We start from the raw sequence: 27,980 nt of genomic DNA, 5'->3' as shown, positions 1-27,980 counted from the left end.
AACTAGGGAAAAAAATGTTTTTTTATATATTTTTGGGGATATTTATTATAGCAAAAAGTTAAAAATACTGAATTTTTTTCAAAATTGGTACTCTTTTTTTGTTTATAGCGCAAAAAATAAAAACCGCAGAGGTGATCAAATACCACCAAAAGAAAGCTCTATTTGTGGGAAAAGAAAGACGTTAATTTTGTTTGGGAGCCACGTCGCACGATCACGCAATTGTCAGTTAAAGCGATGCAGTGCCGTATCGCAAAGCGTGGTCTGGTCTTTGGCCAGCCAAATGGTCCGGGGCTTAAGTGGTTAAAGAGGAACTTTGTTATGCACCAGCTCAGCAAATGTGTGTGTGTTTGAATTTTTCCAGTGAATGTCCACTTCAAAGATATAAACAAATAACTTTGTGGTAATGTCTCTATCCCTAAACGCTCCATGCTGCCAAGGTCATATAAAAAAATGCTGGCCCCTATATCCCCTCTGTCTTCCTGGTCTACTGGTTATGTGATGTGTGAAGTAAGCAGTTTTTCTTCTCAGGCAGTTACCTGTCTGAATTCCCATGACTCATGAGACAACAGAGGGAAGAAGATGAAATGACTCAAGGACTTAATCATCTTCTATGGCAGATCCCCAAAGTTCTCAAAATTGCACACAATCTAAATAACATGTCAACCTCATATATATAGATACAAAAGATACCCATAGATGAAAGATGATTGTCACTGAAATATATCATCTGTAAAATTACTACATGTCAAAGGGCATTTCTTGACTAGATACAGCCATGGGTTGACTGATCACAAGGAAATGTCATGCCGCGTACACACTTTTCCGATGGGAAATGTTGGATGTGAGCTTGTTGGCGGAAAGTCCAAACATGTTATGCTCCATTGAACATTTGTTGCTGGACTTTCCTCCAACAAATGTTGGCTAACAGGTTCTCAAATTTTCCCCCAACAAAACTTTGTTGTTGGACTTTCCGATCGTGTGTGCACAAGTCCGTCTAACAAAAGTTTGTGCATGCTCAGAATCAAGTACGTGCCGGAAGCACACGTCTTGTAAAACTAGCATTCGTAATGGAGATAGCACATGACTATTGAACTTTTTATCGGCTCATCGTAGGTCTTGTACTACCCTAGGTTGGTAATTGTTGCCCAACATTTGTGTAACCGTGTGTATGCAAGACAAACTGGAGCCAAAAACCTTCAAACAAAATTACACGGTTTTGTTGTCGGAAAGTCCGATTGTGTGTACGGGGTATTGGATTAGCCTGGAAGGATTTACCTGAATAGTCCCTGTTTTTGGCACCAAAGTTCTCTGTACACAAGGCATACTCAAACACCCTTGGCCTGGGTGACTATGGATAGTCACATAGTGATTATTTGTTTGAATGATCAACTGTGGTTGTGGTTGAACTGGATGGACTTTTTTCAACCTGACTAACTATGTAACTGGAGGAGCAAATTAAAAGTAATATTCTCTTCCATTTGTTTCTTCAGCACTGCTTTGACCTACATGCAAGAGGCCACACTGTTAAAGCTTGCAAGACACAGGCGGATGGGAAGAAAGTGCAAGGAAACCACCAATCATATCGCTTGTCTGCTACCAGTAGTGAAGAAAGAGAGAGCTGGGTACAGAGCCTCAGGTCAGTATATAAATGATACTAAGTCATTTCATTTGATAATAGTGTACTTTCCATAGCATGGAATTAAAGTTATTTAAACACTTTTTTTTAATCACCGTAGGTCTGAAAAAAAATGACAAAGTGGTGGACAGTTATATACCCAGTGCCATTTATAAACAGCACTAGAAAAAAGAACATTGTTGGCTAGTGCACCTGTTAATTCCTGTGAATTGAGCTGTCCTTAAACAGTGGCTTGGGATCACTATGATTTGTCATAGATCATTCACAGTGATCACAGATGCAAACAGTGTAGTGTTTACATCTGTGAGCCTTCCCCTTCCTTTTACAATGGACGAAGGGGAGGAAACAGGAACTAATGAATTAAAGTGGTATATAGATTTAAAAAAATAAAAATAAATAACAAACGTGCCATACTTACCTCCTTTGTGTAGTGGTTTTGCAAAGAGCAGCTCTGATCTTCCTCTTCTTGGGTCCCCCGCCAGTGCTCCTGGCCCCTCTCTTCTGCCTGGTGCCTGCATAGTAAGCAGCTTGCTATGGGGCACTTGAACAGACTTGCTCTCAAGTTGCTGCTCTGTGTGTCCATTCACACACAGAGCAGTGTTCAGGCCCGTCCCCACTCTCTCCTCATTGGCTTACGGGTTGTGATTGACAGTAGCAGCAAATGGCTCCAGCTCGGGAGCCTGGGAGAGCCGCTGCTCTTGTGCACATCGCTGTGGGGGTTCTGGTAAGTATTAGGGGGGCTGGGGAGCTGCTGCAATCAGAAGGTTTTTTTTTTACCTGCATGCAGGGCCGTCTTTAATATTGATTGGACCCTGGGCAAAAAATTTCTTAGGGCCCCCCTCCCCCCATGCAATTTCGCTCTCCATCTTCTCTGAGACATAAAATAAATAGCAGCTAGACTTAAAATCAGTTTACTGTATCAGATCAGGCAGCGATTGCGATTGGTTTCCAGAGGTTACAGCATATCATTACTGCTTACTGACTGGTTGCTAGAGGTTACAGCACTCCTTAAGGCTCACTGATTAGTTGCTAGAGGTTACAGCACATTTCTGCTTGTTGATTGGCTGCTAGAGATTGCTGTATAGTAATACTGCTCACTGGTTGCTATAGGTTACAGCACATCTTCTCCTCACTGCAAGGGGGCATGATATACCTATGAATGCTGCCTTTATTTACATATCAATGCAGTTGGCCTCAGCTATTTACATATGCATGTCACTGCTATTTACATATGAATGCCAGTATTTACATGTAAACACAGGTCTGCAGGTGAGTCATCTGTACACAACAATAGGGCAGAGCTGGGCAGCATTAGTAGCAGCACAGGACTAAAACTTCAAGGGACAAGGGAATGTAAACTGGGATAGTTGGCAAGTATGAGGCAGCTGCTTTGGGCCCCACAACAATGACAGGGCCCAGGGCAGCTGCCCCTTTTGCCCTGCCTTAAAGACGGCCCTGCCTGCATGCATAAGAAACCTTGAGCTTTTACAACCACTTCAGTGACTCATTCATTAGCTCCTGATCCAAGCAGTTTTTGGCAGCAGCAATTTTTTTTAACCCTTTCATCCCCCTCCTATCCTATACATCTGCTTTCCATCTACCCAATGTATGTGACCTGTACATTAACCCCTTCACCATGTCCTCCCTTTGTGTATGGTTTGTATGCACTGTAGCTATTGCACAATCACCTAACTCCATTTAACTATCTCAATTACAGCATGTTTTTTTAATTCCAAACAAATAAGATCACCTTAGGGTGCCTATTTTACAAAAAGGTCATTTTGGGTGTGTGTACTGTCCTGGCATTTTTTTAAACTTGGTTTATTGCATGAGAAATGCAGCTATAGAATACACTGTCCTGGCTGTTTTATTTTAATAAAATAAGATAAGGAAAACAGTTTTTTTGTAAATTTGTTGGTCTTTTTTCCTTTATATAGTAAAAAAAAAAAAAAAAAAGCTCTATCTGTCTCAAAAAAAAAATATGTAAAATAAATTTGGGTAGATAGTGTTACATATTGTAATTATCAGTAAATTTATCACAGCACTGGACACTGAAAAAAGGTCTGGTAATGGCCTGAGTACAGGCTGGTACTCAAAAGTTAAACATCTTCCAAAAGCAGTATTTTAACATTACTGTGCAGATACATAAGACTCAATTAACAAACATAAGGATACATATCTATTTTTTTACAAAAAGTGGCAGTTATTTCCAGTTGCATCCTATGAAAATTGAAAATTACAGTCACACAGCTGAAAACAGATAAAGGGACATTTTTTAAAACTGGAGCAGGTAGAATCAGGATCAGTTGTACATGGCAACTAATCAATGTCTATTTTTAATTTTCAAAGCTTAACTAAATGTAGAAGATGATTGGTTGTCTTGCACAGCTGCTCCAGACTCTGCTCCAAGGTGGATAAATTCCCCCCATAGTGTCCTAGGCTGGTGTTAAAGCTTTGTGAATTGAGCCTATGGTGTTATACCATTTGAACAATTAAACACAAACACCCACGGAAGCTTGTAGTAAAATGAATAATGAAGGCTGCCCTGCCTTCCTGACCTCTTTCTAAAAATGCTAGCTGCCTGGCTATCTATGTCTTAATAACTTTGAGTCACTGACCTCAAGTAAGCATGCAAATTCAAATTGAAGTGAAAACAGTGTTGCCTCTCCTTTACAGAGAAATGGTTTTAGGGCAATATGTTTATATTTGATTTATTAAACTACATTTAAAATGTTTTACTATCTCTAAAAAAATATCTTTATTTTACATATAAAAATTTGAATATAAGGTGTCCACATGTCACAAGGTTTGCAAAGTATTATTGGTTTTCTAAAGAGAAAACACAGCAGTAACTTTTTCCTTTCAGAACAGCTCTTATTATGCTTTGCATATGCTATGCCTTGGCTATTGCAACTCCCATCTCATTAGCCTGACTCTCCATAGGCTATCCCCTTTTCAGTCTACCATGAATGCTGCTGCCAGACTTATACACTTTACCCACCATTCAGTGTCTGACAACCCTCTCCTCCAATCCCTACACTGGCTCCCAATCACCCAGCAAAATAAATACAAAATATTAACCACAACATACAAAGCCATTCACAACTCTGCCCTGAGCTACATCACCAATCTTGTCTCCAAATATCACCCAAATCATCCTCTCCGCTCTTCTCAAGACCTCCTGCTCTCAATCTCTCTCATCTCCTCCTCCCATGCTCGTCTCCAGGATTCCTCCAGAGCCTCTCCCATCCTCTGGAACTCACTACCTCAACCTGTCCGGCTATCCCCTACCCTTGCTACCTTCAGGCGATCCCTGAAAACTCATCTCTTCAGAAAAGCCTATCATGTCTCCAACTAATCTCCTATCACTTCCAACAGCTCATTCCACACAGTTACAACCTTCTGTACCACCTGCCCCACCCTATTAGATTATAAGCTCTTCTGACCAAGGCCCCCTTAATCCTCTTGTATTTTACTTACTCCCCTTTTATATTGTAAAGCATTGCATAAACTGTTGGCGCTATATAAATCCTGTATAATAATGTGTATACTTTACATTCAGACTATGTCTCATTATACCCCCCCCCCCCCCCCCACCACCACCACCCCCAATTCCCACTGCACTTATCTCCTTCTTTGATTATCTTCTCTTGCCCAAGCAGTCCGGGCATCTGAGAAATGAACTTCACAGCCCAGAGGCTTTGTGGCATCATAGTGGTGAGCGGGCATTGGTCAGCACTGACATTTGACTTTGCTGACCAATGAATTTCAGTGTGTGTTATGTTATCCAAGCATCCCAGAAGAAAGATATAAGGGAACAGAAGAGAGCAGCTTTCAAATGCATGGACCACTACATCAGCTAGAACGGGCAGTGGGAGATAGTCCTCTAAAGAGCTAAGTGCATATGGGACCGAGGGTGTGGAGAGGGTGCTTTGAGTTAGTTTACCTTTTTAAGTATTGTGAAAAGATGAACAAATCCTTTAATGCTCCATGCACACTGGGCTTAAAAAAAATTCCAGTTCCCTTGGAAGAAAAAACGCTCACATAGAGCGTTTTTGCACACAGTTTAGGCGAGTTTAGTAGGAAAGTTTAGCATTTTCCAATCAGAAACCCAAACCAGAAGTTTTTTTTTTTCTGCCTCCAAATGCCAAGCTAAAAAATATGCCTCTAATCATCCTAATGTGCATGGACGCATAGGATAACAATGAGCTACTTCTACAGGCAAAACACAAAACTATAGAAGCAGCAATTTTTAACCCAGTGTGCATGGACCTTTAGGATGTAGTCATATAATACAGAGCTACATTAATGTGTGTCTTTTTTTATCTGCCTGGAGTCTAAATCTCTAATAAATGTTGACTACATGTGACAAACAGGAAACCTAATCGTATGCCCTGAGTGTCACATGCCATCAACATATCTCAAACTTTTTTTTTTTCAAGAAATTCCAACCAGAAACCTCTTTTTTTTCAGATCTAGCATTTCTTGGAATCCTTTCCTTGATCAGGTCACCATACAGAAGAAAATATCATCAATCAAAAAGGACCACTGAATAAGCAGAACAGCTGTATGTATTTCCTTGGATTAAAAAATTAGACTGGAGAAATCCAAAGACTTTACAAGGATTCATAGTCTAGAGATCAGCCTTGGTTGCTGTATTGCCTTCTCTGAAAACACTTCCAGGTTAATGCTCTAGCACTGGGTGGTCGTCTGGCTCGGCATCCTATCCTGCATATCCCTGGAAATCCTGGAGCATACCATAAAGACAATTGTGGACAGAATCTTTTTACAAAAATATGTGCAATTCATTTCTAACTACGGACAAAAAACCTCATCTTTAAAGACGATCAGGAGTAGGGACTCAAACCAGGAAAAGGGAACTGCGCAAAGTTTAGCATTGTGATGCTTTGTGATGTGTGAGTGTATTCGCATTCAACATATATGAGTTTAAAAGGGGAATTCCAGCTTACATCATTTTGTTTTAAATCAATGCAATAATCCCCAAACTGTTTTGTTTTACTTTATGATGTATATGATGTTAATTAACTGAGAATATAACACAATAAAATATTAATTATACCAAGGATCTATCTGTTATTGTTGTCAGCAGTCTTGGATCTGTTGTAATCTGCTGTGCTATTACTTGACCCTCAAGCAGCATTAAAGTGATTGTAAATGATTTCCTTGTAAAACAATCCATTCCGTTTAAAATACAAATGAAAAGCATAACATTTCTGTGCAGATATAAAAACAACATAAATACCTTTTCTCCCTTTTTTATTCCCTTTGTTCTCAGCTGCATAAGAGCTGGAGGGAGGAGAAGCAACACTGAGCTTCCCAGTGATTTTCTATGCGGTGGGGGCAGCTGTCAGGACAAGTCTGATAATTGGAAGTGAGCAAGCGGAGTTTGCAGCATAGCTAGAGAACTGACCATGCTGTGTTCTCCTGCTTAGTGTAGTCAGCTTTTAATAGGAAAGTAGAGAGACTGTCGGGAAAACCAGGGATTTCACATAAAGGAGGCAATGCAAAGAGAACAGGATACCTTTTCATGCAATTACAGTGCCTTGAAAAGTATTCATACCCTATGAAGCTTTCCACATTTTGTCATGTTACAACCAAAAACGTATATGTATTTTATTGGGATTTTATGTGATACACCAACACAAAGTGGCACATAATGATGAAGTGGAAGAAAAATTATGAATGGTTTTCAATTTTTTTTTTTTTACAAATAAATGTATGAGTGAATATATTTATAAATGTGGAATGCATTTGTATTCAGGCCCCATTACTCTGTTACCCCTAACTAAAATCTAGTGGAACCAATTGCCTTCAGAAGTCACCTAATTAGTAAATAGAGTCCATCTGTGTGTAATTTAATGTCAGTATAAATACAGCTATACAGTATAAATACAGCTGTTCTTTGAAGCCCTCTTGTTTTTTTTAGAACCTTAGTAAATAAGCAGCATCATAAAGGCCAAGGAACACACCAGACAGGTCAGTGATAAAATTGTGGAGAAGTTTAAAGCAGTGTTAGGTTATAAAAAATAATCCAAGCTTTGAATATCTCACGGAACACTGTGTATGGCACAACTGTAAACCTACCAAGACATGGTCATCCATCTAGACTGACAGGCCAGACAAGGAGAGCATTATTCAGATAATTATTCAGATAAGTAGCCAAAAGGCCCATGGTAATTCTGGAGGAGCTGCAGAGATCCACAGCTCAGGTGGAAGAATCTGTCCACAGGACAACTATTAGTCGTGCACAACAGAAATCTGGTCTTTACGGAAGTTTGGCAAGAAGATAGCCATTGTTGAATGAAAGCCATAACAAGTCCCATTTGCAGTTTGCGTGAAGCCATGGGGGGACACAGCAAGCATGTGGAAGAAGGTGCTCTGGTCAGATGAGACCAAAATTGAAATTGTTGGCCTAAAAGCAAAATGCTATGTGGCGGAAAACTAACACTGCACATTACCCTGACACACCATTTCCTTGATGGAGGGATGCTTTTCTTCAGCAGGGACAGAGAAGCTGGTCAGAGTTGATGGGAAGATGGATAGAGACAAAAACAGAGCAATCTTGACCTGAACGTGGTGTTGTTACCGGAAATGCATAGGTATGGAATGGCAGCAAAAGGCAGCTCCCCTCTGGAAGCATGTGTGAAACCTTATGATTTAGTAGCAGCATGGAGGTGGAAAAACCCAGACACTAGGGCATATTCTTGTTATTCCTCCACATTTAATACCCTTTCTAGATTAGATATGTGTTCCATCTCCAGGGAACTGTAACCAAGAGTGGTGGATGCCCAGTACCTACCCCAAGTTATCTCGGTTCATCCCCCCTGCAGATAACCATTGATATGGAGAGGCCGAGAGGGTTTTTTTTATGGCAGCTGAGCCCACTGTAGCTCAAGGAGGAATGCTTTAAGAGATCCACAATGGCATCCATAAATAACTTCTGGATAGAACACAGAGATGATGTACTGATAGGGGTTACCTGGGATGCATTCAAGGCCACGCTCTGGAGTCATTAAACAGTTTAGATCACATAGGGAATGGAAAGTGAGGGAGTCTGAACAAATTGCTATGGATGCCGAAGTAGACTATATTACAAATCCTAACCCAGATACCCATAGGTCCTGGAGGGAGGGAGTTTGTCAATTAGACTTAGTCCTAGTGAAAAAAGCCCTGAAAAAACGAATGTACCAATCACAACGAATCTTTGAATTTGGTAATACAAATAGCAGACTGTTGGCCTACCTAGCTCATTCACAACAAGTGTCAGCTTCTATTCCACGCATATATGATGTCCAACAGAAACTTTGTACAACACAATCAGACATAGCCAACGCTTTTGTAGAATTTACTCTGAATTGTAGTCTTCCAGGGTGGATTATGTGAGGAGACTACCTGGCCCCCATTCCTCTCCTGGAATTGTCAGAAGAGTCAGCAAAGGAGTTAGAACTCCCAATTAAAGTAGAGGAAATTATATCTGCTATATGCTCACTTTGCCCAAATAAGACACCGGGACTGGATGGATACCTAGTTGAGTGGTACAGCACTAGGGATGAGCCGAACACCCCCCCGGTTCGGTTCGCACCAGAACTTTCGAACGGACCCCAAATTTGTACGAACTTTAGAACCCCATTGAAGTCTATGGGACTCGACATTCGAAATTAAAAGTGCTAATTTTAACGGCTAATATGCAAGATACTGTCCTAAAAAGGGTTTGGGGACCTGGCTCCTGCCCCAGGGGACATGGGTCAATGCCTAAAATGTTTTTAAAAATGGCCGTCTTGGTGGGAGCACTGATTTTAATGACGATTAAAGTGAAAAAAAGGTGAAATATTCCTTTAAATATGGTGCCTGGGGGGGTGTCTGTAGTATGCCTGTGAAGTGCCACGTGTTTCCGTGTTTAGAACAGTCCCTGCACAAAATGACATTAAACGGAAATAACATCATTTAAAACTGCTTGCGGTTTTAAAGTTATATCTGGTTCCTGCAATATGGTTGAAAATCATTAAGAAAAATGGCATGGGTAGCCCTCCCTGCCCATTACCAGCCCCTTTGGGTCTTGTACGCATATTAAGGGGATCCCAGTACCCATATTAAAAAAAGGAAATGCGTGTGGCCCCCAGGCCCTATATACTCAGAACAGCAGTATACAGGCGGTGCAAACAAGACAGGGACTGTGTAGGTTTGTTGTGTTAAGTTGAATCTGTTTGTAATTTTCAACTGGTACATTTTTAAAGTGTAGCTCCAGTCAAAAAAACTATTTTTAAGCTTTTTGGAAAACATAGGGAAGGGTTATCACTCCTGTATAATTTGTTTTGTCGTACATCTTTTTTCATCTCACTTGCTGTTGTCTCCTTCCGTTTTCAAGTAGGAGATGTTTGTAAGTTGGATGTTTGAAAGTAGGGGCCTGCCCTATATGCTCTGCAGAAATGGCAGAACAAGGTGTTGGTTTTGCCACAACATTGTAAGCCCTCAAAGTGACTCTTGGTGGGTGCTGGAGCGCCCTGCTGTGAACGATTATATCAAGAATTGTAATTACATGCCATTGTTGAACAGTGGTAGAAAAATTGACCTTTGGTGGTTGTGGTGCTGGTGCCACAACACTATAAGTCCTCTTAGTTACTCTGGGTGGGCACAGTAACGGGCCCTCCTGTGAAATATTATATCAAGAATTGTAATTACATGTCCCTGTTAAACAGGGGCAGAAAAATTGGGCCTTAGGCACTGGTGCTGGTGCCACGACACTGCAACCTCTCCCATATACTCTATTTTTATTGCAGGAATTAGCCCTGCTGCAAAGCATTGCATCAAAAATTGTACTTAAACGCCCCTGTTAAACAGGGGCAGAAAAATTGGGCCTTAGGCACTGGTGCTGGTGCCACCACACTGCAACCTCTCCCATATACTCTATTTTTATTGCAGGAATTAGCCCTGCTGCAAAGCATTGCATCAAAAATTGTAATTTAAACGCCCCTGTTAAACAGGGGCAGAACAATTGGGCTGATGGCACTGGTGCTGGTGCCACGACACTGCAACCTCTCCCATATACTCTTGTTTTATTGCAGGAATTAGCCCTGCTGCAAAGCATTGCATCAAAAATTGTAATTAAACGCCCCTGTTAAACAGGGGCAGAAAAATTGGGCCTTAGGCACTGGTGCTGGTGCCTCGACACTGCAACCTCTCCCATATACTCTATTTTTATTGCAGGAATTAGCCCTGCTGCAAAGCATTGCATCAAAAATTGTAATTAAACGCCCCTGTTAAACAGGGGCAGAAAAATTGGGCTGATGGCATCACCCAGAACCAGAAATGTTCTTCCAACATATCAGCGGAGGAGGAAGAGGATAGACAATCAACATAACAGGACAGTCACTCAGCATCAGCATAGGCAGTCTTGAAGGGATGTGATATTTAAAAAAAAATTATTCGGTTACATCAGCTTCAGGTGCTTGGTAGCTGTGGGTGATCCAAGACTGATTCATCTTGATGAAGGTCAGTCGATCAACTGATTCGGTGGACAGGCGCACCCTGTGATCGGTAACAAAGCCACCAGCAACACTGAAGGTGCGTTCCGAAAGAACGCTGGATGCAGGACAGGCCAGTAGCTCAATTGCATACTGTACAAGCTCTGGCCAGTGATCCATCCTCAAGACCCAGTAAGCCAGAGGATTTTCGGTGGTAAAGGTGTCCAAGTCTGACCTTGCCCTAAGGTATTCCTGCACCATGTAAATCAGACGCTGGCGATGGTTGCTGGAACCGATCATACCTTGGGGCTGCGGACTAAAAAATTGTCTGAAAGCATCAGTCAGACGGCCACCTTCTCCTCCGCTCCTTCTGACCGATGCCTCAGCAACACGTTGTGCAGGACCAGGAGTTTGTAACCTCCCAGTCTCTGGGAACGCGTTGCACAGACCTTTCTGCAAGGCCTCCCGGAGATGTCTCATCCTCTGCTCCCTCTGTGATGGCAAGATAAGGTCGGCAACCTTACCCTTTTACCGTGGATCAAGGAGAGTGGCCAGCCAGTAATGGTCCCTCTCTTTGATCCGAAGAATACAAGGATCCTTCCGCAGGCTTTGCAGGATCAGGGAGGCCATGCAGTGTAGGTTAGCTGAGGCATTCGGTCCGGAGTCCTCTGGGTCACTAAGGACAACATGATCCGCAGCTACCTCCTCCCAGCCACGTACAAGTCCACGTGTTTCTTGGGACTGTAAATCATCCCTACAAGACTGCTGCTGATGCTGAGTAACAGCCTCCACCTCCATGCTGACACAATCATCCTCCTCCTCCTCTTCCTCCTCCTCATCCTCTTCCTGTGTGATGGGTGGCACAGCAGGAACACTGTCTGGATAAAGAGGCAAGGAAGTCCTCCTCTTCCTGCCTCTTTTCTGCCTCAAGTGCCCTGTCCATTATTCCACGCAGCGTATGCTCCAAGAGGTGGACAAGAGGTACAGTGTCACTGATGCATGCACTGTCACTGCTCACCATCTTTGTGGCCTCCTCAAACGGTGACAGGACAGTGCATGCATCCCTGATCATGCCCCACTAGCGTGGTGAGAAAAAACCGAGCTCCCCTGACCCTGTCCTGGTGCCGTAGTCGCACAGGTACTCATTGATGGCCCTCTGCTGCGTGTGCAGCCGCTGCAGCATGGCCAACGTTGAGTTCCACCTGGTGGGCATGTCACATATTAGGCGGTTCTTGGGCAGGTTCAACTCCTTTTGGAGCTCAGCCAGCCGAGCACAGGCATTAAATGATCGGTGGAAATGCACACAGACTTTCCTGGCCTGCTTCAGGACATCCTGTAAGCCGGGGTACCTGCCCAAGAACCGCTGCACCACCAGGTTAAGGACGTGAGCTACACAGGGCACATGGGTCAGTTGTCCCTGTCGGAGGGCGGAGAGGAGGTTGGTGCTATTGTCGCAAACCACCATTCCTGGCTTAAGCTGGTGTGGCGTCAACCACCTCTCGGCCTGCCCCTGCAGAGCTGACAAAACATCCGCCCCAGTGTGGCTCCTGTCCCCCAAACAAACCAGCACAAGCAGGGCATGGCATCGTTTTGCCTGCGTACTTGCGTAGCCCCTGGAACGCCTACGGAGCACCGCTGGTTCTGAGGACAGAGGACTGGAAGAGGCCATGGAGGAAGAAGAAGAGGAGGGGGTGGAGGAGAGAGGTGTGTCACAACCAATAGTAGCATTTTGGAGGCGTGGTGGCGGAACAACCTCCAACACTACTGCACCTTGTCCTGCATCCTTCCCAGCTGCCAGAAGATTGACCCAATGGGCCGTGAAAGACAGGTAAAGTCCCTGTCCATGCCTGCTGGACCATGAGTCAGCGGTAATATGCACCTTACTGCTGACCGCCCTGTCCAGCGAGGCAAGGACATTGCCTTCCACATGCCGGTAGAGAGCCAGAATCGCCTTCCTTGAGAAAAAGTGGCGTTTGGGGACCTGCCACTGAGGAACCGCACATTGTACAAACTCACGGAAGGGGGCCGAGTCTACCAACTGAAAAGGCAGCAGTTGAAGTGCTAGCAATTTAGCCAAGCTAGCATTCAACCACTGGGCATGTGGATGGCTGGGAGTGAACTTCTTTCGCCGGTCCAGCAGCTGGGGCAGGGACATTTGCTTGCTATAATCGGACGTGGGTGTACTGCTAGCAGAGTGCCCGGAAGCACTTGGCTGTGACACACCTAATTCTACACCTTCATTCCTCTCAGAGCAGGTTTCAGAGAGGACTGAAGGTCTAGTGGGGTTGGAGATGCCAGCTGATGAGGAGCAAGGAGAGGTCCGCTTTGTTCTTTGGTGTGGGTCTTTGAGGTACGATTGCCAACGAGCTGCATGGCAGGTCAACATATGTCTGGTCAAGCATGTGGTGCCCAAGCGGCTGATGTTTTGGCCACACGAGATACGCTTGAGACATATGTTGCAAATAGAAGCGGTGCGATCTGATGCACTCGTCTCAAAAAAGGCCCACACCAAAGAACTTTTAGAATAACGCGCAGAGACAGCGCCCTGCACAGGCGGAGCTCTGCGGTGTGATTCAGGCGGTGTGCTGCCCCTAAGCTGGCCCCCGGAGGGCATCCTGCCTCGTTGGACATGTGCCTCCTCCTCCTCCTCCTCCTCTCTCCTACCAGGCACCCATGTGAAGTCAGTGACCTCATCACCCCCTCCCTCTTCATCGCTGTAGCAAACCTGGCAATATGCTACAGCTTGTGGAACATGACTGCCAGATTGCTGTCCTTCTTGAGCATCCCCTCTCTCTGCATTCACGCTACTGCCTTCCTCTAGCTGAGTGTCATCATCAGAGCCTACAAAACACTGGGCATCCTCCTGGAGCATGTACCCAACACTGTGCTTAAAGAGTTCAGGAGACTCCTCAGGAGGACGTGGTGGGTCTAGGGAAGGAGTCACTGATGATGACATTGAGACGAGGGAAGACGATGCGTTGGCAGCTGCTTTGCTAGTACCCTGAGACTGGGTGAGAGAGGATGAGGAGGATGAAGAGGGCTTGGTCATCCACTCTACCAAGTCGTTGGCATGTTGCGATTCAACATTCCGAAAAGAAGGACAAGCGTGTCCCATGGCCACGTGCTGATGACAATCCACCGCGTCCATGACCAGCACTGTTGTCTCTAGACACAGAGCCTGCTTGCCCTCTTTTATCGGCTCGTGCCTGTCTGCCTCTCCTTGCTGGCCTTCCAGAAATGGTAATGGCCTGAAGGGAGTTGGGTAAAACAGCAGTTGGGTAGTGTATATTGTGCTGGAGGCACACAACACCCACTAACTCCTGCAGATGCCTTTATTATAGAACACCAGAGATAAAGGGGTATACTGTACTGGAGGCACACAACACCCACTAAGCCCTGCAGATGGCTCTATTAGAGAACAGCAATAAAGGGTAGATACAGGTGTATATTGTGCTGGAGGCACACACCACCCACTAACTCCTGCAGATGCCTTTATTATAGAACACCAGAGATAAAGGGGTATACTGTACTGGAGGCACACAACACCCACTAAGCCCTGCAGATGGCTCTATTAGAGAACAGCAATAAAGGGTAGATACAGGTGTATATTGTGCTGGAGGCACACAACACCCACTAACCCCTGCAGATGCCTTTATTATAGAACACCAGAGATAAAGGGGTATACTGTACTGGAGGCACACAGCACCCACTAAGCCCTGCAGATGGCTCTATTAGAGAACAGCAATAAAAGGTAGATACAGGTGTATATTGTGCTGGAGGCACACAACACCCACTAACTCCTGCAGATGCCTTTATTATAGAACACCAGAGATAAAGGGGTATACTGTAATGGAGGCACACAACACCCACTAAGCCCTGCAGATGGCTCTATCGATGACACAGAGCCTGCTTGCCCTCTTTTATCGTCTTGCCCCTGTCTGCCTCTCCTTGCTGGCCTTCCAGAAATGGTAATGGCCTGAAGGGAGTTGGGTAAAACAGCAGTTGGGTAGTGTATATTGTGCTGGAGGCACAAAACACCCACTAACTCCTGCAGATGCCTTTATTATAGAACACCAGAGATAAAGGGGTATATACAGATGTATACTGTGCTGTGCTGGAGGCACACACAACTTCCAATAACTCCTGCAGATGGCAGATGGCTCAAATAGAGAAGAGCTATGTAGGTGGATATAGCGGTGTGTACTGGGTACTGTCATGAACCAGATGTGACCAGAACTGTGTGACTGCGACAAGTGAACCAGACACAAATAAGTGAAGGTAAATTTATTAAGCAAACGCTTATAAATGTGAACACACCACCAATACAAACTAAGTGAACAAACTAACAACCAAACAGTGCAGATAAGCAAGTAAACCAGTATAATGTAACAAAAGGGAGAACCAGAATCGTAGTCAAGCCAGGCCAGGGTCATAAATAGGAGGTCAGCAGATGGGGGGACAAGGAGAAGGGAACAGGTACAGGAGGCAGGATGCAGGGATCAGGGATGCAGGGATCAGGGATGCAGGGATCAGGGATGCAGGGATCAGGTATCAAACAGGCTGCAGGTCAGGGCTCAAGGACAATACCAAGGCGAAGTGTATATGAACTTGCCGGGTATTTATAATGGCTCCTGTCAGTCATGTGACGCCTGACTGCAGAGGGCAATACCTGCTCCATACTGCCAGGATCCCTCCGCTGGTGGACACCAGTACTGCGGACCAAAGATGACATAATTCCAGCAGGAGACACCTGCTGGTGGATCGCAGTACTGCATGCCAAATGATTGATATTACCAGCGGAGGGAACCTTTCCTGACAGCACCCCCCCTCAAAGGAGCGACCTCCGGACGCTCCAACTAGCAGTTGCTGGGGAAAGTCCACTGCGTCAAGCTGGGCTATGGGCAAAGTCACATTAGGTTGGGTAATGGACACTTCAAGCAGGGCAGCAGACAGAACCACATCGGACCGGGAAGCTGGCACATCGGGCTGGAAGGCGGGCAGCGGCACGTCAGGCTGGAAGGCGGGCACATCAGGCTGGACAGCAGGCACATCAGACTGGAAGGCATCGGACTGCAAGGCCGGGACATCAGACTGGAAGGCGTCGGACCGCGAGGCCAGGACATCAGACTGAAAGGAATCAGACTGCAAGGCCGGGACATCAGACTGGAAGGCCGGGGCATCGGACTGGAAGGCATCAGACTGGAAGGCCGGGGCATCAGACTGGAAGGCATCAGACTGGAAGGCCGGGGCATCAGACTGGAAGGCATCAGACTGGAAGGCCGGGGCATCAGACTGGGAGGCCGGGGCATCAGACTCGAAGGCATCAGACTGGGAGGCCGGGGCATCAGACTGGAAGGCCAGGGCATCAGACTGGAAGGCATTAGACTGGAAGGCCGGGGCATCAGACTGGAAGGCATCAGACTGGAAGGCCGGGGCATCAGACTGGAAGGCATCAGACTGGAAGGCATCAGACTGGAAGGCCGGGGCATCAGACTGGAAGGCATCAGACTGGAAGGCCGGGGCATCAGACTGGAAGGCATCAGACTGAAAGGCCGGGAAGGCATCAGGCTGAAAGGCGTCTGGCTGGAAGGCCGGGACATCAGGCTGGAAGGCGTCTGGCTGGAAGGCCGGGACATCAGGCTGGAAGGCGTCTGGCTGGAAGGCCGGGACATCAGGCTGGAAGGCGTCTGGCTGGAAGGCCGGGACATCAGGCTGGAAGGCGTCTGGCTGGAAGGCCGGGACATCAGGCTGGAAGGCGTCTGGCTGGAAGGCCGGGACATCAGGCTGGAAGGCGTCTGGCTGGAAGGCCGGGACATCAGGCTGGAAGGCGTCTGGCTGGAAGGCCGGGACATCGGGCTGGAAGGCGTCTGGCTGGAAGGCCGGGACATCAGGCTGGAAGGCGTCTGGCTGGAAGGCCGGGACATCAGGCTGGAAGGCGTCTGGCTGGAAGGCCGGGACATCAGGCTGGAAGGCGTCTGGCTGGAAGGCCGGGACATCAGGCTGGAACTCCGGCTCTGGCACTCCGGGTTGGGACAGATTGGTAGGTGTGGAGGCAGGTTGGGTTAATGGTAAGATCATTTTGGTTGGGAAAAACTTTCGCTTTTTCTTTGGCTTAGCTACTGAAGCTCTGTAGGTGACTGCAGGACTGTAAATAAGGGGTGCAGCAGACTGGAAAGGAGGATTGTGATATGGCAGAGAAGAGGTACCAGTAGCTGGGGAAAGAACTTGTGGGTTTGTAGACAGTGGAGAGGAGGCAGGTGGGTTGAATGCAGGATAAGTACAGGGAGCAGAGACTGGATAGGAGTATTTGGTTGGGAGCAGTGTGTACTGGGCTGCAACTGAGGTTGACATGGCTGATGGGGAAACATACTTTTGGGTAGGCTCATATCTGATGGCAGAGGTGGATTGTTTGGCTGGGGCTGATTGCACCATGTCAGACCATGCTGAAAGTATGGGTTGTACAAGCTGAAGTTTTAAGCCTCCCTGTCTAACAAAAGACTGAGCAGATACAATGCACTCAGCAATCACCTGTGGGGAACAGGCTGAGTAGTGTTCACAAAAATCAGAAGGATCATCTTCAAAAAGCCATACTAAAGATACAACCTGATTCATATCAAAAGGAGGAGTGAAATCATCACGGCCATCTGGGATACAGGGCAGGGCTAGCTCAGTACAGATCTTTATCAAAGGCTGCACCTCCTCAAACAATATATAACCCTGATCAACCAGGGAGTGAGCCAAACGCATAGCTGCAAACAACTGGTCACTAGACCATCCTTTCAAAGCCTGGCGGCAATAATCACCACTCTCAGATGCCAGCAGAGAAAGATAAATGATCTCATCAGCATTCATGTTTGCAACCAAACTGAAGCAAATGGTTCCCCTGTGCAGCCACTTCTGGTCAGGAATGGCCTTGGTATTCTGTCATGAACCAGATGTGACCAGAACTGTGTGACTGCGACAAGTGAACCAGACACAAATAAGTGAAGGTAAATTTATTAAGCAAACGCATATAAATGTGAACACACCACCAATACAAACTAAGTGAACAAACTAACAACCAAACAGTGCAGATAAGCAAGTAAACCAGTATAATGTAACAAAAGGGAGAACCAGAATCGTAGTCAAGCCAGGCCGGGGTCATAAATAGGAGGTCAGCAGATGGGGGGGACAAGGAGAAGGGAACAGGTACAGGAGGCAGGATGCAGGGATCAGGGATCAGGTAACAGGGATCAGGTAACAGGGATCAGGTAACAGGGATCAGGTAACAGGGATCAGGTAACAGGGATCAAACAGGCTGCAGGTCAGGGCTCAAGGACAATACCAAGGCGAAGTGTATATGAACTTGCCGGGTATTTATAATGGCTGCTGTCAGTCATGTGACGCCTGACTGCAGAGGGCAATACCTGCTCCATACTGCCAGGATCCCTCCGCTGGTGGACACCAGTACTGCGGACCAAAGATGACATAATTCCAGCAGGAGACACCTGCTGGTGGATCGCAGTACTGCATGCCAAATGATTGATATTACCAGCGGAGGGAACCTTTCCTGACAGGTACAGAGCACGCAGACAGCACGCACAAGCTCCTAACACTACTGACTGCAAGCTCTATTATAAAAGATAGATCACTAGCTATATATGTGAGGTGAATATAGCGGTGTATACTGCGGTCAGGGCACGCAGACAACAACCACTACAGAAGAGCAAGATCGAAAATCGGCCGATAACGATCGGTGTATACTGTGTTGAAGGTACACAGAACACCCACTAACTGCTTCAGACGCCGACACACTACACAAGGCCGCCACGCTGGCGGTCTTATATAGTGTGGGGTGTGTACTACACAGCCTGAGCTATGATTGGCCACAGGCAGCAATCATGGCTCTCCTCGCTGCTGGCGCTGTGATTGGCCAAGCATGCGGGGTCACAGTGCATGCTTGGCCAATCATGAGCCAGCAATGCACTGCGATGACGCAGTGCATTGTGGGCCGTGAGCGCCACACGAATTTGGCGCGAACGGCCCATAATATTCGGAATTTGCCGAACGGGCGAACAGCCGATGTTCGAGTCGAAGCTCATCCCTATACAGCACTTATGCAGAAAGTCTGGCACCTAAACTATTAGCCCTTGTACACACGGACGGACATTCCGACAACAAAATCCGTCTAATTTTGTCCGAAACTTGTGTTGCATACACACTGCCAGACAAAGTTGTCGGAAAATCCGATCGTTCAGACCGTGATGACGTTATTTCATTATGACGGGACAAGGTTCAGGCTAGTAGCCAATAGCTTTGGTCTAGGAATTTGATCTGAGCATGCGTGGCACTTTGTCCGATCGGAAATTCTCTACACACAATCGGACAAAGTCCTATCGGTAATGTTGTCGGAAAGTTTTATAGCCCAGCTCTAAAACTTTGTCCGATGGAGCCCACACACAGTCGGATTATCTGACAACACGGTCCGATCGAACATTTTCCGTCGGAATGTCCGACCGTGTGTACAAGGGCTTACAGGTGTACAAAAAGTCTCTTGACCAGGGTGTGCTCCCTGAATCCCTGAGAGAGGTGCTGATTGTGCTGATCCCTAAGCAGCACAAGGACCATGAGCTGTATGAATCATATAGGCCAATATCGCTAATCAATGTTGATGCTAAAATACTAGCCAAACTATTTGCCACACGACTGAACAAAGTAATAGCTTAAATTATTCATCCTGATCAGACAGGTTTGCATTGTCAAACCTGCAGTGTTACTATCTAGCGGCCCAATTAACGCATGTGCATTGGTGGGGCTTCCCAAAAATGGATATTGCCTTAGTGGCCACTTAGGCAGCGCAGGTACACTCATATGAGGCTCTGATTAACATTTTTTATAGAAATGGCCCATATCCTGCACAAGGAGCAGGTATATTAATATTATCATACAAAATATTCCATGTATGTAACACTAGTATGGGAGGCACCAGCCTGACCACTTTCCCAAACACCACCTTGTGGCAAAACCCTCAACTCAGTGAGATATACAAGATTCCAGATGGAGCATGTTGGGCAACATACAGTGTCAAAAATGCCCATTGACTGTTCAGGGAGAGGACCTTTAGAACATTCCTGGATCTGAAGTCCAAATATAAGATACCAAACACATTCTTGTTCCGATATCTATAACTGCATCATGCAGCCACAGCACAATATGGTGGGGGGAGGTGGTGCTTCTCCCCTCAAGTATGGAAAAACTGATAGCCCAGGAGGACACTTCAAGCTTATTTTCAAATACTACTTCACCCTACTGACATCTTCTTCCACTAGAATGGAAAGGGTGACTGAACAATGGAAAGCTGATATTCTATCCATCACAGAAGAATCCTGGTCTGAAGCCCTGGATTCAATGCTGCCATTGATAATCTTAGCCAGAGATAAACTACTACAGTTTATCTACTTGCACAGAATATACTATACACCACACGGTTGCATAAAATAGGGGACTTCTTTCATATGGAGTGGCAATGTCCCTTGGTAGTAAGATTCTGGAAAGCAATCCTCCAATATGTAGAAGAGGCCCTGGCCCTTCCCAATATCTATTCCCCAGTCAGATGTCTGTTGGGTGATCTGGAGGAAGAAAGAATATCTGAATCTCAAAAAACACTGTTGAGAATACTCTTTTGTTATGCTAAGAAAGCACTAGCTTTCAGATGGAGGGACCCAATCCCTCCATCTCTACAAAACTGGATGGACCTTGTTAGCAAAGCACTTCCACTGTATAAATTAATTTAAGCAGCTAGAGGTTGCCCTAAAAAGTTTGAAAAAGTGTGGGCGTGATGGCTGAAATACACCTCAGGTGATAAGCGGTAGGATGAGGGACGAGAGATGGTAGCGGGAATGGGATGGCTAAGAATTTACTGTAGATGGGATCTCAAGAACTTAGACATGGATGAAGATACCTTAGAATATATATGACACATCAAGAAAGGAATACAATTTGAAGCTGATAAATATGTAATAGATTTACTTTATTGTCAAGATGTTATAAATATAAGATGCAACGCACATTGCATGAGCGTATATTTAAAGCGGGATTCCACCCTAAAGTGGAACCTCCGCTGATCGGAACCCCCCCCCCCCCTCCGGTGTCACAATTGACACCTTTCAGGGGGGAGGGGGGTGGAGATACCTGTCAAAGACAGGTATTTTCACCCACTTCCGGGCATAGACTCCCACGGGAGTCTACGCCATTTCCTGCCCTGCCGCGCTGTCTGCTGGGACACACACGGGTCCCAGTGATAGCGCGGAGATTTCCTATTGCGCGGCGATCGGCCTCGGCTGCCGGGATCGCTGGAACCCGGGACAGGTGAGTGTCCATTTATTAAAAGTCAGCAGCTGTAGTATTTATAGCTGCTGGCTTTTAATATTTTTTTTTTGGGCGGAATCCCTCTTTAACCACTTGCCGACCGCCTCACGCCGATGTACGTCGGCAGAATGGCACGGGCAGGCATAAGCACGTACATGTACGTGCTTTGCCTCCCGCGGGTCGGGGGCCCGATCGGGCCCCCGCCCGGTGCCTGCGGCGGTCGGTTTTCGTTCGGGAGCGATCCCGGACGAGGGGACGGCCATTCATTCATGGCCACCCCCTCGCGATCGCTCCCGACGAATGGAAATCCCCGGTGACATCACTTCCTCTCCTGTAATGTAAACACAGGAGAGGAAGTGATGTATTCTCTCCTCCGTGTCGGTATTTTTCGTTCCGACACGGAGGAGAGCGGATCAGTGAGTTGCACCAACACATCCCACACACAGTAGAACATGCCAGGCACACTCACACCCCCCCTTTACCCCCCGATCACCCCCCCAATTACCCCTGCCCCCCAGTCACAGTGACACCAATGTCATTTTTTTTTTTTTTTTTTTTTTTTTTGCATTGGTGTCATTTGTGACTGTAATAACTGTTAGGGCAGTTAGGGTTAGCCCCCTTTAGTTCTAATGTACCCCCCTAACCCCCCCAATAAAGGTTTAACCCCGTGATCACCCCCCGTCGCCAGTGTCACTAAGGCTGGGTTCACATTGCAGCGGTTTATGAGAACGAATGTGATTCGCACCGCACTGCAGTGCAAATCACATCCGATCTCTGTGCGATTCGAGTTCAGCCATTCGCCGCACCCGCCGCACCCGCCACACCCGCCGCACCCGCCGCAAATTCGCACGGGACCCTTTTTTTGGCCCGCAGCAGAATCGGATCGCATGGGTGTTCACACCATGCGATCCGAGTTTGCAGATCGCACTGCGATATGCGAACTGATCTGGGGGTGTCAGTAACATTTCACTGACACTCCCAGCAGTTCGCATAGGGCAGTGTGAACTGCCGCCGGGAGGCATGCGATGCGGGAACCCGCCGCGGATTCGCGGCGTTTCCGCATCGCTCCAGTGTGAACCCAGCCTAATAAGCGATCATTTTTCTGATCGCCGTATTAGTGTCACAGGTGACGCTAGTTAGGCAGGTAGGTATTTAGGTTCGCCGCAGCTTTTTATAGCGCTAGGGACCCCCATATACTACCGCATAAAGCCCCCTGATTGCCCCCTAGTTAACCCTTTCACCAGTGATCACCATATAACTGTTACAGGTGACGCTGGTTGGTTAGTTATTTTTTTATAGTTTCAGGGCACCCGCCATTTATTACCTAATAAAGGTTTAACCCCCTGATCACCCGGCAGGTGTCATTTGTGACTAATAACTGTTAGGGCAGTTAGGGTTAGCCCCCTTTAGTTCTAAGGTACCCCCCTAACCCCCCCAATAAAGGTTTAACCCCGTGATCACCCCCCGTCGCCAGTGTCACTAAGGCTGGGTTCACATTGCAGCGGTTTATGAGAACGGATGTGATTCGCACCGCACTGCAGTGCAAATCACATCCGATCTCTGTGCGATTCGAGTTCAGCTATACAGATAGTATGGCTGAATTCGTGTCGCACCCGCCGCACCCGCCGCAAACTCGCACGGGACCCTTTTTTTGGTCCGCAGCAGAATCGGATCGCATGGGTGTTCACACCATGCGATCCAAGTTTGCAGATCGCACTGCGATATGCGAACTGATCTGGGGGTGTCATTAACATTTCACTGACACTCCCAGCAGTTCGCATAGGGCAGTGTGAACTGCCGCCGGGAGGCATGCGATGCGGGAACCCGCCGCGCATTCGTGGCGTTCCCGCATCGCTCCAGTGTGAACCCAGCCTAATAAGCGATCGTTTTTCTGATCGCTGTATTAGTGTCACAGGTGACGCTAGTTAGGCAGGTAGGTATTTAGGTTCGCCGCAGCTTTTTATAGCGCCAGGGACCCCCATATACTACCGCATAAAGCCCCCTGATTGCCCCCTAGTTAACCCTTTCACCAGTGATCACCATATAACTGTTACAGGTGACGCTGGTTGGTTAGTTATTTTTTTATAGTTTCAGGGCACCCGCCATTTATTACCTAGTCTCACTAGTGTACCCCTAAATTTAGGGGTGTCTACTTTCTAAAATGGGGTCATTTGGGGGGGGGGGTTTGTGCCATCTTGGCATTTTATGGCCTTCAAAACTGTAACGCCCTTAGAAAGCCTGAAGGCGGTGCTTGGTTTTTGGGGCCCCGTACGCGGCTAGGCTCCCAAAAAGTCCCACATATGTGGTATCCCCGTACTCAGGAGAAGCAGCAGAATTTATTTTGGGGTGTCATTTCACATATGCCCATGGCATGCGTGAGCAATATATCATTTAGTGACAACTTTGTGAAAAAAAAAAAAGTTTGTAATTTTCCCGCAACTTGTGGCAAAATATAAAATATTCCATGGACTCAACATGCCTCTCAGCAAATAGCTTGGGGTGTCTACTTTCTAAAATGGGGTCATTTGTGGGGGTTTTGTGCCATCTTGGCATTTTATGGCCTTCAAAACTGTAATAGGTAGTGAGAAGTGAACTCAAAAAATTACGCCCTTAGAAAGCCTGAAGGCGGTGCTTGGTTTTCGGGGCCCCGTACGCGGCTAGGCTCCCAAAAAGTCCCACATATGTGGTATCCCCGTACTCAGGAGAAGCAGCAGAATTTATTTTGGGGTGTCATTTCACATATGCCCATGGCATGCATGAGCAATATATCATTTAGTGACAACTTTGTGAAAAAAAAAAAAAAAAAAAAAAAGTTTGTAATTTTCCCGCAACTTGTGGCAAAATATAAAATATTCCATGGACTCAACATGCCTCTCAGCAAATAGCTTGGGGTGTCTACTTTCTAAAATGGGGTCATTTGTGGGGGTTTTGTGCCATCTTGGCATTTTATGGCCTTCAAAACTGTAATAGGTAGTGAGGCGTGAAATCAAAAATTTACGCCCTTAGAAAGCCTGAAGGCGGTGCTTGGTTTTCGGGGCCCTGTACGCGGCTAGGCTCCCAAAAAGTCCCACATATGTGGTATCCCCGTACTCAGGAGAAGCAGCAGAATTTATTTTGGGGTGTCATTTCACATACGCCCATAGCATGTGTGAGCAATATATCATTTAGTGACAACTTTGTGTAAAAAAAAAAAAAAAAATTTTTTTTTGTCATTATTCAATCGCTTGAGGCAAAAAAATAAAATATTCAATGGGCTCAACATGCCTCTTATCAATTTCCTTAGGGGGTCTACTTTCCAAAATGGGGTCATTTGGGGGGGTTTTGTACTGCCCTGTCATTTTAGCACCTCAAGAAATGAGATAGACAGTCGTAAACTAAAAGCTGCGTAAATTCCAGAAAACGTACCTTAGTTTGTAGATGTGACAACTTTTGCGCAAACCAATAAATATACAATTATTGACTTTTTTTTTACCAAAGACATGTGGCTGAATACATTTTGGCCTAAATGTATGACTAAAATTGAGTTTATTGGATTTTTCTAATAACAAAAAGTAGAAAATATCATTTTTTTTCAAAATTTGCGGTCTTTTTACGTTTATATCGCAAAAAATAAAAATCGCAGAGGCAATCAAATACCATCAAAAGAAAGCTCTATTTGTGGGAAGAAAAGGACGCAAATTTTGTTTGGGTACAACATTGCATGACCGCGCAATTACCAGTTAAAGCAGCGCAGTGCCAAAGTGTAAAAAGACCTCTGGTCATTTACCAGCAAAATGGTCCGGTCTGAAAGTGGTTAAGTAATGAATGTGTTCTGTTGAGTTTATACTACTTATGTACAAATAACTGAGAAATGTAATGTACATTATCGTTGATAATCTAATAAAATTTACCCTTTAAAAAAACAAAAAATAAACAAAAACAGAGCAATCTTAGAAGAAAACCTGTTAAAGTGGGGTGCCCCCTAAAAAAAAAAAAAAAAAAAGTCAGCAACTACAAATACTGCAGCTGCTGACTTTTAATAATCAGACACTTACCTGTCTCCCAGGGTCCAGTGATGCGGGGGAACGAAGCCCCCCCCCCCCTCGTTCCCCACTCCGCTCGCGGCGCCGCCGTTCTTACTGTGGGCACCCAGCTGTGGCTTCACAACCGACACCCACTGCACAAGTGGGAGCGGCGCAGGGCGCTGCGATACACCACACAGTCATCTGGGACACGTGACAGGTCCCAGATGACTGTGCAGCGCTAGGGGAAGTGATGTCATCAGCCCGGGCATTGAAGAAGGCACACTACGAGGAGCCCCCTAGCAACAAGCATTTAGAGGTGAGTAAAAGATTTTTTTTTTCCAATTATTTATTTATTTATTTTTTTTAAAGAATTTTAAACAATTTTTTATTTTTTGGTGGCAACACCACTTTAAGGTCTGCAAAAGACTTCAGACTGGGGTGGAGGTTCACCTTCCAGCAGCACAGCAACACTAAACATACAGCCAGAGCTACAATTGAATGGTTTAGATCAGGAATCTCCAAACTACAGCCCTCAAGCTGTTGTAGAACTAAACGTTCCATGAAGCATTGTACAATTCTGACATTCACAGACATGATTAGGCATGATAGGAATTGTAGTTCCTGAACAACTGCAGGGCCATTGTTTGGACACCTCTGGTTTAGATCAAAGCATATTCATGTGTTAGAATGACCCAGTCAAAGTCCAGACCTAAATCCAATTGAGAATCTCTGACAAGACTTGAAAATTGCTGTTCACAGATGCTCTCCATCCAATCTGACAGAGCTTGAGCTATTTTGCAAAGAAGAATGGACAAAAAATCCACTCTCTAGATGTGCAAAGCTGGAAGAGATATCCCCAAAAAGACTTGCAGATGTAATTGCAGCTAAAGTAGGTCCTACAAAGTATTGACTCAGGGCAGGGGTGTAACTATAGGGGGTGCAGCAGTTGCGACCGCAACTGGGCCCTGTGCTGCAGGGGGCCCATGCAGCCCCCTCTACATATGGCTGGCAGCAGCATAGGCAGCTAGGGGTACCAGTGCACCATGCACATGGGTGGGTGGAGGTGGAGGGTGACTAGCAGAGCTCCATGCTCGACTATCGCACTGGCTGCTCTTTAGTTATGTATTCCCTGCATGACCTGTGTCCTCGGCTGGCTCCTCAGAGTACCCCTCTCCTACTCCATGCATTGCCGCTCAGTCCGATGTCTGTTCTCCCCAGCCAGAGTCCCGCCCCCACCCCTGAGTCCGGCCCACACTGCACTGCATACTTCTCCCGGGTAAACAAACTTTAAACACACAGATGCAGTGCAGCCCTATGAGAGCCAGCTCCCGGAGGACACTGCAGGCTTGTCTGCCAGACCCCCTCTTCCCCGTCATACACAGATGAAAGGTCTTTCTGGGAGATATGCTGATCACCCGTCCAGCCCACTGGATGGAGCCCAGGCCAACATGGATGAGTGCGCGGCCTGCAGCTTGGTCATGGTGAGTGAGAGGACCCCATCCCCCATACACCATTACTTACCCCCTCCATCTCCCCCTGGGGACAGGGGCCCCTTCTCACCTGATGCAGTAACTTCATCTGCCCTGGAGAAAAGGACCTCATCTCTTCTGGGGACAGGGACCCCATCCTGTCTAGGAACAGTCCCCCAATGGGGCACCTAAAAATAAAAATAAAAAATAATAAAAAAAAACTACTGATGCCAGTGGTGGAACTACAGGGCTCACAAAGGTCATACCTGTGACCACGCCCTGGAGTTCCACCGCTGGACTCGGAGGGAAGGGCCCTGGCTGGGGTTCAGGGGGGCCCTTCATGGTTTCTTGCATCGGGGCCCTGAAGGTTCTAGTTACGCCACTGACTCAGGGGGGCTGAATACAAATGCATGTCACACGTTTCACATATTTATTTGTAAAATATTTTGAAAACCATTTATCATTTTCCTTCCACTTCACAATTACATGCCAGAAGGGGTTTGAGAAGGGGTTTGGGGGCTACACAGCCACTGGTAGACAGAAGTTATACAAAATACGATCCAAGTAACCGAGCAAAAAAAAATCTGAATTTCACAGGAATTGCCAACTGTGTTTCTTAATGGTTAGCCTAAGGGTGTATTAAAATCTCAGTGTTTTGCTAAAACTGGAAAGTTAATTGCACAAATGCTGTCACTTTTGCTACTAAGACCTGCTTGTTCTTTTGGACTGTTTATTTTTATAATTAAAGTGAAATTGGGGATGAGCTGTTGCCATAATGTACAAGTATGTAGAGCACTGCATGCATACCTTACAAGTGTGCCCTCCTCCAGTACTGTCTGGTCTAGGACGAGGGAGACTTTGCATGTCTCTTCTGCAAAAAAATTTAAGCTAAGGTTTGTTATTTTTTTTATTTTTTATATAACAGAAGGAATTTTTTTCTTTAGTTAAGTAATGGCGTATACCCCACGTCCTGCAGGCTGCTGATTCTTGCAAAAATACTCCCTTTATGCCACCTTCATAGCCAGGAGATATTGCCTTGAGT

General features: G+C 46.1%; 1 protein-coding gene across 1 annotated transcript in view; it reads left to right on the top strand.

Moving 5' to 3' along the window:
* The window catches only part of CYTH4 (cytohesin 4), a 156,786-nt gene extending 150,066 nt beyond the window's left edge, over positions 1-6,720 (top strand). Inside the window, exons 12-13 of the mRNA XM_077452243.1 lie at positions 1,491-1,636; positions 6,110-6,720. Of these exons, the coding sequence (XP_077308369.1) occupies positions 1,491-1,636; positions 6,110-6,188 (225 nt within the window). The 3' untranslated portion in view covers positions 6,189-6,720. The remainder of the gene's footprint in view (positions 1-1,490; positions 1,637-6,109) is intronic.
* Positions 6,721-27,980: the final 21,260 nt, after the last annotated feature.

Source organism: Lithobates pipiens, unplaced genomic scaffold (genome assembly GCF_037356315.1).
Source record: "Lithobates pipiens isolate NorthernLeopardFrog02 unplaced genomic scaffold, aLitPip1_a1.2 Scaffold_23, whole genome shotgun sequence".
NCBI lineage: Eukaryota > Metazoa > Chordata > Amphibia > Anura > Ranidae > Lithobates > Lithobates pipiens.
Note: the sequence above shows the minus strand (reverse complement) of the source record. Positions and strands in the feature narration are given on the sequence as shown.